Source organism: Sarcophilus harrisii, chromosome 2 (genome assembly GCF_902635505.1).
Source record: "Sarcophilus harrisii chromosome 2, mSarHar1.11, whole genome shotgun sequence".
Taxonomy (NCBI): Eukaryota; Metazoa; Chordata; class Mammalia; order Dasyuromorphia; family Dasyuridae; genus Sarcophilus; species Sarcophilus harrisii.
In genome coordinates this window covers 299,372,105-299,386,080 of record NC_045427.1, presented here as the reverse complement: position 1 = coordinate 299,386,080, position 13,976 = coordinate 299,372,105, and the positions used below count along the sequence as shown (strand labels likewise).

The following is a 13,976-nucleotide window of genomic DNA, read 5'->3' as shown; positions in this document are numbered from 1 at the left end:
AGCAATTGAGAGAAGTTCAGAGGCAAGCAGTCACCTAGACCTAGCTTATAACAGATATTTTAATTTACCAGAGTTAGTAGGGTGTCATTGAAGAGAAATTCTAGTAGAAATAAGTTTCAGGTTTAGGATCTGAAAGAAGGAGGAAAAAGGCTGGATTGGTCACAATGAGAGGACAAAACAAATTAATTGCTATGATACTGTATTTTTTAAATTGAGCCATAAGTATTTAATAAAACAGCTCTTTAGAGTGACAATAATTCAATTCAGAGTATCATCTTGAATTTGCCAAATACCTTGTCAACTTTATGTCATTTACTGAATCTAAATTTTTACATAAATATTTGAGCTTTTGAGTACCAAATCAGGTGCCATATAGTATTTCTGGTCTAATTTTGACTTCTGAGCTAGGAGTTAAATTTATTAGATTCCTCCCTATCACTTCACTCTAAGTATGACCTTAAAGTAATCATTTAGATTTTTATGCTTTGGTTATCTCTAGTAAACACAGATAATAAAATATGTTATGTATAGGTATATATAAAAGACTTTCCTAGTGGAGGCAAGATTATATTTCTTCTTTTTGGTGTGGTCCAAATAGCTTCCTTCTATCCTACGGTCACAGATTTCATCACTGACATTTGCCAAATAACTTGTAAATCAATGATATTAGGAACTAATGTGATATAGGTTGTACATGTACAGTCATACAAAGCACTTTTCCATATTAGTATTGTTATGAAAGAAAAAGCAAATTAAAAAAATACAGGAAAATAAAGGTTTTTTTTTTCTTTTTTCTTGTTAAGCACTTTTCCATATTAGTATTGTTATGAAAGAAAACAAATTTAAAAAATACAAGAAAATTAAGAAAGGATTTTTTCCTTTTGTGTTGTTTTAAGTATGTTTTAATTTGTAGTCAGACTCCATCAGTTCTTTCTCTGGAGGTAGATAGCATTTTTCATTACAAGTTCTTTGGAACTGTCAGATCATTGTCTTTCTAAGAAAGAACTCAGTCATTCACAGTTGATCGTTATACAATATTGCTGTTACTATGTACACTGTTCTCTTGTTTTGTCCACTTCATTTTGTATCATGTCATATAAGTCTTTCCAGGATTTTCTGAAACCATCCTGCTTGTCATTTCTTATAGAACAATAATATTCCATCATCATCACATAATACAACTTGTTCAGCCATTCCCCAACTGATGAGCAAATTTCTAGTTCTTTACAAACATCACACAAAAAGACTACTATAAATTTTTTTGGTTAAAAAAAAAAGCCTTCCCCCTCCCCCTTTTTTGGATGTCTTTGGGATATAGAACTAGTTGTGGTATTGTTGGATCAACTAGTATGCAGTTTCATAGCCCTTTGGGAATAGTTCCGAATATTTTTCCAGAATGCTTAGATCAGTTCACATACAGTTCAGCAGGCACCTGTTTTTGAAGAGGGTTTAAAAATACATTATATTACTTCATTTGTGAGACAAGTGTGGCAAAGTCAACAGAACTGACCTTAGAGTCAGGAAAACCTGGGTTAAATACCACCTCTGACACATAGTCTGTGAGTCTGGAAATGTCACTGATCTCTTAGTGCCTCAGACAACTCATTAAGATTCTAAATTGCAAAGAAGTTTCCGGTCAGCATTGTCAAAGTAATTTCCTCACCAGGAATTCCCTAAACCAATAAAATTGTAGGTCCAGTCACTATCCCTTGGAACAGGTAATTCAGACCTATGGGTATACAGAAATTATTTTTTTTCTGAAATTCAGCTTTTGTTACTGAATTCCAATGCATGCTGGCCACACTACAAGAAGAGACAATATATCATCCCTTTCTGAAATGTTATGTTGGTTCTCAAAGGGAGTCAGCACAAGAAGTATTTTTGGACTTTTCCCAAGTATCATTTATGGTCTTTTATACTTATGCATTATTCTACATAAATGAAGAAACTCTATGGACTAATAGAAACTTTTCCACTCATCTAAAATTGGTTTTCCCCTTGCCTGTAGTTCTAGAGTATGATATTCATGTAGTAAGTGTTCCTCATATATGATGTCTTATTTTAAAGTGTCAATGAAACAATAAAAACATACTTTTTCCCTATTCTTTCTATCAGAAAATATAAAAATATCCTTGGCATTAATTTCAAGTAGATGAATGTGTAATGGTATTCTTATTAGCATTTTCATAGCCTTGACTACATACCAGATTGTATTAATATCCTACCTGCAAAAAAAATTCCTTTTTCTAGTCTGGTGCAAATTGCCAGAATCTTTCAGCCACTCTTCTCATCCCAGAAGTAGCATATCATCATTACTAGTATCTGACCCAAGAAATAACTTTTGTCAGTGCCTGAATTGCTCTTTTACTTTCTGGAGTTTGAGAATTCTCTTTGCTTTGGAAATGGGTTTATATGAGGGGAATTTTAGAAATGGGTAAGAACAAAAAAAGGCAAAAGTTTCAGGAAAATTCAGTGTCGAGTTTTCTAAGATTAGTATGGAATTCATTTGGAGATGAATTTTTACTATGCTACTAGGTTGCAAGATGGTCAATATATAGGTAACATGAGAATTTTTGTGTGTGTAAGGTTGGCTTAAGACCCTAAAATACAATAAGACCCTTCTTAACCATTAAGACAATGTTGGATGCCAGGGAAAAGAAACAAAATTTCTAATGAGCCTAAAATATGCTTAGATCATTTGAAAGTAACTCACTCTCTATCACTTGATATTCACTCTATTGAGACATCCAACATGACAAAAATTTTTAGAGAATGAAACTGAGATATTGGAAAAATATCCAATGGCTACCTTCCATCATAATTACTTTTTTCCTTTCACATTTTTATCCTTCATAACTTTAGTCAAAGTTCAAATAAAGAAAAACATAAAAATATTTGGTGTAATAAGTGAAACCATGTGTATGAGCCAGTTATGACATGATGGTATCACCCCAATTTGCTGATTATCAAAAATCCAAATTATAATTACCAAATATAAATATTATGGTTATATAAGTCTCCAGGAGCTAAGTTTTTATGTAACAGAAGCCAATATTTCAAAAGTCATGATTTTTAGTCCTGAATAAAGATGAATAAAGATGTCTCTATTATTTTTTAAATGGCATAAAATATTGCTATCCATTTTAATCTTTTCCATGGCTTGACTACCTCTGACTGTTCTTTTATCTTGCTGCCAAAGTATATGGAGATATGTTTGGTAATGGGAGATTTCTGTCTAAACTTCCTAGACTTTTCAGTGCATTGGCAGCAAAAGTTGTTTCCTTCTTGTGTCTGATCACTAATACACATATTCTTCTTTTAATGACATGGTATTCATGATATCATTCATAGTATTCAATTACAATTCATGGTATTCATGAGGCTATTCCTTGTTGAGAATAGTGTCACTTTCTGTGTTAAGAATCAATGTCATTTTTAGTTTAAATTCCATGCTGATTGCTTTAGAAAATGTATAACTAAATGTCATTATGAATTTAACAAAGGTGTATTTGTATTTGATAAGGTTTGCACAGCTTTGCAAGTATTTCATGTGTGTATATGTATATTTGTATATTAAGAGGAATATTTGCTTTCCAATAAGTCTAGCAAATGGAGCTCAGGGCAAATGAACTCATTCTCATGCACATGTTTCTAACCCAGTTCTTCCTAATGATTAAGATAAATTAAAATAAAAACCAACAAGTTCATGAAAAGATACTAAGAATGATGTTAATGTTGTAATTTAAACCAATTTGGATTTTCTAATGACCTTCCATCTTTCCTAATTTTAACAGTATGAAAGATCAAAATCATTAATATCATATAATGATATTCTTGGTGGTGGGAATCACCCTTAAACTTTTATTTAAAATTTTTTTTAAAGTTGAGGTGGGGAAGAATGACTCTTTTTCTGAAAAGGTCCCAGGTTGAATCTTAGCTATGCTGTCCTCCTAACATACACATTTAAACCAAGGCAGTTGACCTTTTTTATCTTATTCCCATTTAGAATTGTTTTACTATGGCATTTTAATAATCTCAAAAGGGGTGTGTGGTGCAGAAAGGAAGTGGACATTAAAGGAGTTTAGAGGGAATAAATCAATGCCATTGCTAACTTTGATTCTTATTCCATATAGAGATTGTATCATTTTCAAATTTGGTTGCCCTTGATTTCATCACCAACCCTATCTAACAAATTATCAGGAATTTTCAAATTCATATTTTCAGAAGGATTTCCAGATTAATTTCCTAATGAGAAGAATTATGATATGTTAATCAAAGTTTTAAAGATAGAAAGTAAGCTGTCCTTTTTTTTTTTTTTTTTTTTTTTTTTTTCTTTAGAATGTCTATTAGTTGGGCCACCACAACTTGGAATCCTGACATAATCTCATGGTTCCATTTTTTGGTCTATTTTGTTTGTGCATTTTGGTATGAGGTAAAGGAGGAACTTCAAGATTTCAGAGTCCATGATAATCCTTGCATTGTCAGCAGAAGTGAAGATTTGGAATTAGCTCCTTCTAGTATGTTAGGCTATTTATTTTTCAGACATCTGAAATTTTGTCTGGCATTCTTTGGGGTTAATTGACCTGAAAATACATACAATCTGTCAGAATAGACCCATAATTATAGTAAGGATCATTATTGTAGGATGCAACATATTAGTCATTCTCTTAGGAAAAAAAAAATGAAACAAGGTTGCCTTGATTCAAATTTCAATGAAATGCTAGTTGACTTTCATATTTTCTGGCAGAAATTACACCTTAATGAAAACTTAAAATAAGGATCTTCTAGCTCTCCTTCTTTATAAACATTATCATAGTACTTAGAACTATAGTGTTTCATGGGCTTGGCCAACCCAAGATAGCATTGTACTTCATAGCCTGGAGAAAAAAAAAGACATATCTCTTATGTATGATTTAGTTCTTTTGTAAGGATGATCTCCCTTTAACCATTTAAGGAGTACTACTAATGGCCTCCTAAATGTACCTTATTTTTTTTATTTTAGTGTTAACAAAATGCTTGAATTATTTAATAACAAGAAGTGATTTAAAGAAGGAGTAAATGCAGAAGTGGCAATTTTCCTTTAAAAAGAAAAATAAAAACATTAATAAATAAGCTTCATGTCTTAATGTTATCATCTCAGCATAAAAAAATCTTAAAGATGTGCTTAAAGAAGGAATACAATAGTTACCCCTTTATTCAGAGACTTACTCAACAAACTTGTTTCTATATTTCTCATGGATATTTTTGGCTTATTTTCAGTTGGGGTTCTCACTTTTTAGTGCAGATGAGTTGTTGAAGTCTAAGAGGATTACTGCAAATAATGAATTAGAAAAGGTATATAACTAAATGATCTCTGCAAGGTCTATTTTCAAGAATGATACTTAATTTTTTTTTTTTTTTAGTGATTTGAAGTTCATTTTATAAGTTTGTACTTATCTAATTCTATACTCTTGGTCTATTTTAATTAGACAAAAGTTCCAGGAGTGTTAACAACAGAGTCGGATACAGAAGAAAAAAAATGCTCCAAAAGAGCATTATGTTTCAGCCTCATACTTAATTAAATGTTTCATACTTGGAAAAAGGCATTTATAATAGGCTCTGTGAATGAATGATTTTTTATGAAGGACTTCTTATCAGGAAAAAGAATAGCCTTTCTTTTTTAAGTGACCATATGGAGAACAATGTTTGCTTGACCAGTGCCTGTGAAATGAACTGAAATATATTTTAATGTGTTTTTTTAAATTATGATTAGTTACTTTAGATCACCAATCCATTTTTACATATGGAACATATTAATGACCCTTTGAATATAGATATACCAACATTACAATTAGCATGAGAGACAGAACTCTCATTACTTGATTTAAAACTTGTAGAATTATTTATCAAAAAGTATATAACTATCAGATTCAAAATTCCCTTCTCTTAACTATCAGCCATCAAATCAAATTTCAAATAATGAATTGAGACCAATGAAGTAAGTGTCCTTAAATTTCCTAATTTTTAAGAAGATTATACTGGGAGAAAAGATGGCAGAAGGGACATAAGCAACTATAGGTCTCTGACTAATTTCAGATTTATCAACTGATTTAACAGTTACCCTAGGGTAAATTTCATCGGCGATGAGGGGAAATTTTGAGTCTTAAACCTATTCAGAGGATAAGATGTGGAAAGTCCTGGTGGAATGATCATATTTTTAAATGAATAAGCTTTCTGTCCATTTTCTTTCTGGGTTTTATTCCCCAAAGTATGACTGAGGACTGCCTAGTGAAGAACAATCTACTTTCAGATTTCTTAACCAGGACCTTTTAGAATATCAATCATAGGACAGAGTGGCTTCAACCCCATCTCTTATTAAAGATAAATTGATATCTATCGTTTAAAAGTTCATAAAAACCCAAAAAACCTAGGATGTTTTTGAATGATTTATTGACTTTTCAGATTGTTCTTTAAGCTGTTTTTTAAACTTTAAAGGCAACACTGATAATGAACGCTTCCAAATGGTAAAACAGAAAATCCCCTTCAAATATAACCGGCCTGTAGAAGAGTGGCTGCAGGAAAAAGGTAACTGTCATTAAAACTTTCATTTTAAAATCATTTGATTCTAAACCCTCATTTTTAAAGCCTGCAAATAAATGTTCCTTAAATGATAATCGCCTGCTGCATAAATGACTGTTTTAATTTTCATTATAATTTGTGTCAGCTTCCACCTGCCATATGTTGATAAATCATGCTATAATACATTGCCATTAAAATACAGTTAAAGGGACTAACATTTAAGATCACTCTCAGTGTAACAACCACAAACAAGAAATTCCAGGAACTTAAAAAAAAAAGAAAAAGAAATGTATTATGGCAATTTAACCACTGCATGACGTTCTTTTTAATTTCTTTAAAATGATCTCTTATCACAGTGTTCTAAAAGTTTCAAAACTACCTGTTAAACTTGTATCTCATAGGGGCTGTTTTGGCTTTCCTTAAGTGTGGTTTAAAATGTCATGGCTTGAATTTTGTTTATAAAATGGTTGTAACATAATTAAACTGATTAAAACAAATGCTATAAGAACAAGATTTTTAAAACAATAACGAGATAATTCACCAGGAGTTTGCTTTTAATGTAAACTTTGAATAGCAAAAGCTCAAATATGTCTATAGGTTTAAGGGGTCTTAGTTGCTGACCTTGAAAAAGAAAAAAATGATACTTTTGAATATGTGGTGTGTAGGATGCATTCTGATCTCATACATACAACTAAAGTACAAGTTGTTAAAAACAGTCTGTAAAAGGACCAAGGTTCAAAAAGGCAAACAACATCCTTTGAATTGAGGGAGAGTGGAGATGGGGAGGAAGAAGGAGATAATTATATCTAACAAAAGAGGGGAACAGTAGAACCAATGTTAGTATATATTGTATTTTATAGAAGACTTACTAAAAGGTAAGGTATGACCTTCCAAAGAAGAAAACTTGCCATTTATAATGTCCAGGATAAACATACATAAATCATACTTTTAGACCACAAGACCTCTTGTAAAATTTTGAGAGATTCACAAAACAGAGAACAAGTATATTATTAATTATTCAGCTATATATGTGCATGGACATTGACACACACTCAAATGTATAACCAGATTAGCATTTGAGAACTCTAAATTGAGTGGAAATTAATAGGATAAACCAATGGTGAAAATCCTTACTGAGACTCAACCATGTGCCTTGTTTTTAACACATGTGATCTAATTAAAAAGCTATAAGGATAACTTTAAAAAGCAAATAATTTTGTTCAGTAAATACAAGTTTATAAAGTCCCTTTAACATTAAAGACAGTTATTGCCTCACCTTTTTTAAAAGAAAAAAAAAAATTAGATGCATGTCTGAGTCTCATGTGCCTGAGAAAACTTTTTGTTCCTTGCTATTTTATTTTGGTAATCTTTTGTTTTACTCCATTGCCTCTTGAAATCTGAGTTTAATAGCATGCCAGGCATTTTCATTTCTGTAAACCATTATGAAATCATAACTTGGCCTGTAGTTCTTTTGATGCTAGTATTTTGTCATCAGACCAACAAAGAAAGCTGTTGAAGGGATTAAAATGCAAAAAAGAACAAGGGGGTGGTGCCATGACTTGGTAATTAAGTTTGTATGGGTTAATAAATGCATAGATAACTTAAGAAATTTATGTAAGCTATAGTTCTCTTGTATATGATGTTATGCAATATAGAATGCATTTTGGACTTTCTGAAAAAGTAAGTAATTAATGTTTATCATTCTCTTCATTCCTTATCTATTCCCTCCCCTATCACCCTTTTCTCTTCAGGAACTATTTTAGAAACATGCCAGACAGCCTTGAAAAGACAATAAAAAGGAGAGGGCAAAGATAGATTGGTGATTAGATAAAAACTATTTAGCATGGGTCTTAGGAGTAAGTACTGTCATGGAGAAGTGGGTTGTGTTAAAGGATTCCAAATTTCATTTTCTGAATAGGATCTATTATTGAATAACTTTCTAACCTTAGACAAGCCACTTAACCTCTTTATAGCTTAGATTTCCCTTTTGAGAGGAGAACAACTAACACTACATATTTCCCAAGGGTGTTCTGAGGTTTAATTAGTCTTTAATTAACATTTACTATAGCAGTGCAAGGACTTAATTTAACATGTGAACTTGATGGTCAAATGAGGTAAGAATAATTTTTAAACTGACAAGATTTGGGGGGAAGTGGTAGGAGGATTTGTATCTGCAAAAAAATGAAAAAAAAAGTTCTTTTTATAAATTCTGAATTGGTATAACATACACACTATGAAGATATTGGTAAGACTGAAAATTAGGTTCTATTTTTTTCTTACTGTTTAAAAATACAAGGCCTAGAAGAGCCCAACCAACTAAAATAATATGATTCAGCAAAGATGTAAAATAAATAGGCCAGGGATTTAGTATGGATGTCTTAGATTTCTTTTAATTAATTTTTTTAAACCCAAGATTCCCAAATAGACCTGGGTAAAAAAAGAACTACAGTAGAATCCAAGGAATAAGAATAAACATATTTAGCTTTATATTTAACTCTGATTGGCTCTAGAGACACTAGCAAATGTAGTTCTTATCTGACTAGCCTATTGAGTGGATTTGCAAAATGGAGTAGTAAATATGACTTAGGGAGTTGTGACCAGAATCTCTACCATTGAAAGAAATTTCTGCATCATATAAGATCAAGAGAATGAAAGGAAATAGAAGGAAAGGAAAATTGAGCATGGTCCAGAACCAAATACTTGGGTACAGAATTTTGGGAATATGTTGAGGGCAGAGAAGGGGGAGTTCAAGGGTATGAGAATAGGATATAAATTATCTCTTGAAATGATGGAGGGTGTGAAGAATTTTGCCCTTGAATATCTTCTTTGACCACAAAGGAATGGTTTATGATCAGTATTGGAAAATAGGATGTAGGGTCATAGGTAATAGAATAGTGAAAAAATCAGATAGTCCTCTATAATTGTTTTCCCTCCTTATATGTTAAAATCACATCCAAATTCAAATTTCACAGAATTCTGCTACATACAAGTTAAGACAAGTAATATCTAGAATAGAGCATTGAAGAGAAAGTTACTATTGCCAGCTTGGGTGGTTCAGACTCAATTACAATTCAATACAATAAACCATTATTAAGTATTTACTATACTATATGCCAGGCACTTTACTAAGTGCTGGTTATATAACCTCATGGATTTTTTTCTCAAGGCAAGACCTAGAAATGAGAAATAGAAAACTAAAAATTTTCAGTAGTCAGAATATGGCACCTAATAATAATATATTAGATTTGTCTTGATAACACCCCTGAACTCTGACTAGCTCTGCTATTGTTAAGACCAATATATTCCTATATTTCTACAGAGAAGGAAATAATTATCCTCTTATCTAAATGCTTCAACAAGCTCTAGTTCTGACAATTTCTCAGATGTGAAGAGAGCTGGTATTTATGAACCAAGTCACTGGAAATTTGTGTTCTATTTTTCTAAGAATATAAACTGTAGTGAAGTCACCATTTTTCACTGGTATAAGAAGTTCCTGACTAAGAAGTTCCCTATTCTTATGGAATCACGGAATGTTTTAGGGAAGAAAATACTTTAAGAACTTGTTGAACTCATGTTACTGTAGAGAAGCCATGGTACATGATAGAGGATACTCATTAGCATTTTTAGGTGGGATTAAAAGGGAAGAAATGGCTAAAATGATTATGAGGTGACTTTTCCAATTCAACACTATTGGGTCTTCATCCTAGGAATCATATTTCTAGTAAGAAATAAAAACTAAAAATAGTCATGAGAAAATTCCCTAATACCCTTTACCTCTCTGCAATCCATTCACTCCGTTTTCCTGACACTTTTATTCACTGCTTTAATTGACATTATCTATTTTTAAGGTCATAGAGTAGAGCTCTAAGTCAATTTAACACCCTTATCTTCCTGTGAACATAGCTCATGTCTTCTTCTTTGTATATTTTAGGCCACAATAAATCAGAATTTCCATAGTTTCTTAATAAGAAAAGTGGCATGATGTAATGAATTTTTGTTAAACTCTATGATGAATTATGAACCAAGAGAATACAAAGAAATATTTACTCTTCAGATAGCTCTGAGTTTTCATGAATTTAAATCTTTACTGAAATAAACTCAGATTCTAAATTTATCTGAATTTTTTTCAATTTGAGCTTATTTTCAACTATCTTTTTGATAACCCCTGTGACTTCTATGATATAAGGCTATAGTTCTCTAAAATACTTCATGTAATAGGAATTTCTGATTATTCTTTGGTTTTCACCTAATTTTGGAATTTTTTTATGACAATTATGATTATTTACTCAGGAAGAATGCATGCCCACCCATAGATCAGAAACAAAAATATCTTCTTCCTTAAAAGGAAATGGTAGGAAATATTTATTGTCCCAGTGGACTCAGACTCTTAGCTAGTCAGCAGAAGAGCTAATTACAGCATGATGTACCTTGGCAGTGACTTTAGGACCACAGTTTGCAGTATTAAATTTCTGTAATCCAATTTTCTCCCTTTCCCCCTCCCAATTCTTCCAGGAAACCTTTTTTGACCTTCAGTCCATTTCTATCAGGTAAGATAAAGAGGAAAGATATGTTTAGAAATAATCCTGTTTCCTCCACCCAACCCCACTAGGCCGGCAGCTAACCATCTTCAACACTCAGGCGCAAATAGCCATTGGAGGAAAAGACAAAGGACGTCTCTTCCAAGGTCAGCTCTCTGGGCTCTATTATGATGGCTTGAAAGTTCTGAACATGGCAGCTGAGAACAACCCTAATATTAAAATCAATGGTAGCGTCAGACTTGTGGGAGAAGTACCATCTCTCTTGGGGACAACACCTACAACTTCCATGCCACCAGAAATGTCTACAACTGTCATGGAAACCACAACTACAATGGCAACCACCACTACTCGAAAGAATCGCTCCACAGCCAGCATTCAGGTAGGTCAGATTCCTTTCTCCATATCATGCCAATTTGTATTTGTTGTGTTTTAGAATTTATGGGTATTCTGGTCAATGGAGCTCTGCAGATTGATGACTGAATTACAATGTTTCTGGGAATTTTGCCTCTAAGATTCTCATATGAATAAATTCCAACAGTGGAAAAAGACAGTCATCATGAAGAAAGTTATAAAAGTCTTATGGCACATATGGGTTAGTATCACTATCATATTTTTCATTGTAACAGTAGTACTGTTATTCAAAATGATCAATGGACAATGCTTTCAGCATGAAATTCTCCCTCATCTAACTTTATTGCCTGAATTTTGCAAATCACAAAAAGGGAAAAGAAGACAAGGGAAATTTATTATTGTCTGGATTGTAGATCACAATTTAGTTCAGTTTACATCTTCAACATGACTTTTTAAAAAATATGAATTTTTCATCACTGAAGAAATGGGCACTGTTAACTCAAGGACAATTTGTGCCAGAGGCAAAACTAATCCTTGAGGAATGTAGCTTTCACCATTGCTATTGAATTAGGATTAATCATTTCTCCCTCTGCTACATTTTGGGTTTCTTTTGCTTTGATAATAATCCAAGTTATATATGAGAGGGAAATGTGAAAATCTTGGGTATAACTATGCTGAGTGTTCTTGGTAGGGTCATTGTACTTTCTTTTATTTATTTGAAAATAATTATGCCCAAGTTAAAGTTTAAAGCTCAATTGATTCCCTTAGCATTTCATAAATTTCATCTGTCGGAAGTAAAAGGTTAATTGATTTATTAGAATCAAATACATTGACATAAAATAAAAAGTTCCAGCCACTTGTAGGGAAATTGTCCCTAGTCTAGTTAGTGTTTGTGGAAAATTCAATAACTCAGTCGCTTCTCTGGAGACTGAGTCCAATTTTTGACATCACCTTTTCATTAATTTTGGTGGACATGGTGAACCCAGAATGAGTCACCAATTAAGCAGCTGGTGATTTTGTTTCTTGTACAATAAAGAGTATGTGACCAAGTTAAGAATGATTTTTCTTCCTTATCTGAAGGTGAAAGACAGCTTGCAGAAAGATCCTAGCTAAAGGAACAATTTTAATATGGGCTTCAAGTATTGGAAGATCAGATTTAAAGGCTTAGGAAAAACTATTAAGATCAGATCTTTTCTGGACACATGTGCTGACATATGTGTACATACTTACAATGCATATTCCCACAAATACTTTACTTTTCTACTGATATTAAAGCAATAATTCCTGACACTTTGGTCTTCTCACTGAAAGGAAGATAAAAGGCAATATGTATTTCTATTATGACTCCCTGTAGCTTGAGAAAAGTCCATTTTATTGTTGGTAGAAGAATTGTTCTTTTGGTACAAGTCTTGGCAGAGTTGTTTTGTTTCTGTCAGAATACATTGTCTTAGCTCTGTGTGAAGCAAAGGAACAAATGACATTTTTAAGAAATAACTAATCTCACAGTTCCTTCAAAGGCCAAATACCCATTGATCTCAGTAAGACTTACTACTGTACTCAGGGATTAGACAGAAACAAACAGGATCTCTTGGTATACCCTTTGGAGGGTAACATAATATTAAAAACAAATCTGGGTGCCTACCAAATGGTTCCCCCAAATATGTGAAAGACAGGGACTCTGGGGAAGGAAATACAGAAAATCACTATGCCAAAACATTGCCAATGATTCCATGTCAGGAGTTTTTAACCTGGCATCTGTGGATTTGTTTTTATACAAATATTTTGATAATTGTATTTGAACGTAATTAGTTTTCTTTTACTCTTTTGTTTATTCTGAGGAGTCCATAAGCTTCATTAAGCTGTCAAAGGAATCCATGAACACTCTACTCCCAAACATAAAAAAATCAGAACTTCAGGGATATATGATTTGTGGTATGTGATGTGAGGAATGCCTTCACAACTGAAATGCAATCTTGCAATTTAATATCTCTAGGAAACTCTGGGCAAAAAATAATCATGATCTGATGTCCTGTTTTCTGAAAATGAAAACTTATCTAGAATTTACTTATCTAAAATGGTCTCCAGTTGACTGATACATAGTCCGTTACTCTAGTCTGCACTCAAAACTTTTCCAGGTTGTTAGGATTTTTTGAGAGGTACCCCATTGTCATGATCAGAAATTCAGGATCACTTTCTTGCCATGATAAAATATTGTAGAAGGGATTCAAGGCCAAAGTGATTCTAGTACAACAGAAATCAATCATCTTAGCAGAAGCATGTGATAGGAAGCTAGAAGAACCTTAAAAGTGATCCTGTACATTCCACTCATTTTAAAGATGAGAACACTGAGTCACATATATGTCACAGGCTTTGCTCAGGGTATTAAATAAGTAGAAGAATCAAGATTTGAAATGAGTTGCTCTGACTTCCTGTCTAAAATTCTTTCCACTAAATTGTGCTGCCTGTTTAAATGGACAATGGGAAAAAGCCTTTTATAAATCTTTTATTTTCTGGTATATGTTTTCTTTT

The 13,976-nt window shown here is 32.5% G+C and overlaps 1 protein-coding gene across 5 annotated transcripts in view; it reads left to right on the top strand.

The window, feature by feature from the left end:
* The window catches only part of NRXN3 (neurexin 3), a 2,051,432-nt gene that overhangs the window by 1,851,386 nt on the left and 186,070 nt on the right, over window positions 1–13,976 (top strand). For 3 of the 5 annotated variants that reach the window (XM_031949345.1, XM_031949342.1, XM_031949341.1), the window contains exon 4: window positions 11,168–11,475. In XM_031949345.1, coding sequence (XP_031805205.1) covers window positions 11,168–11,475 — 308 coding nt within the window. Of the gene's footprint in view, window positions 1–6,474; window positions 6,565–11,167; window positions 11,476–13,976 lie in introns of all 5 variants that reach the window. The other 2 variants (XM_031949344.1, XM_031949343.1) reach the window with 1 other exon arrangement.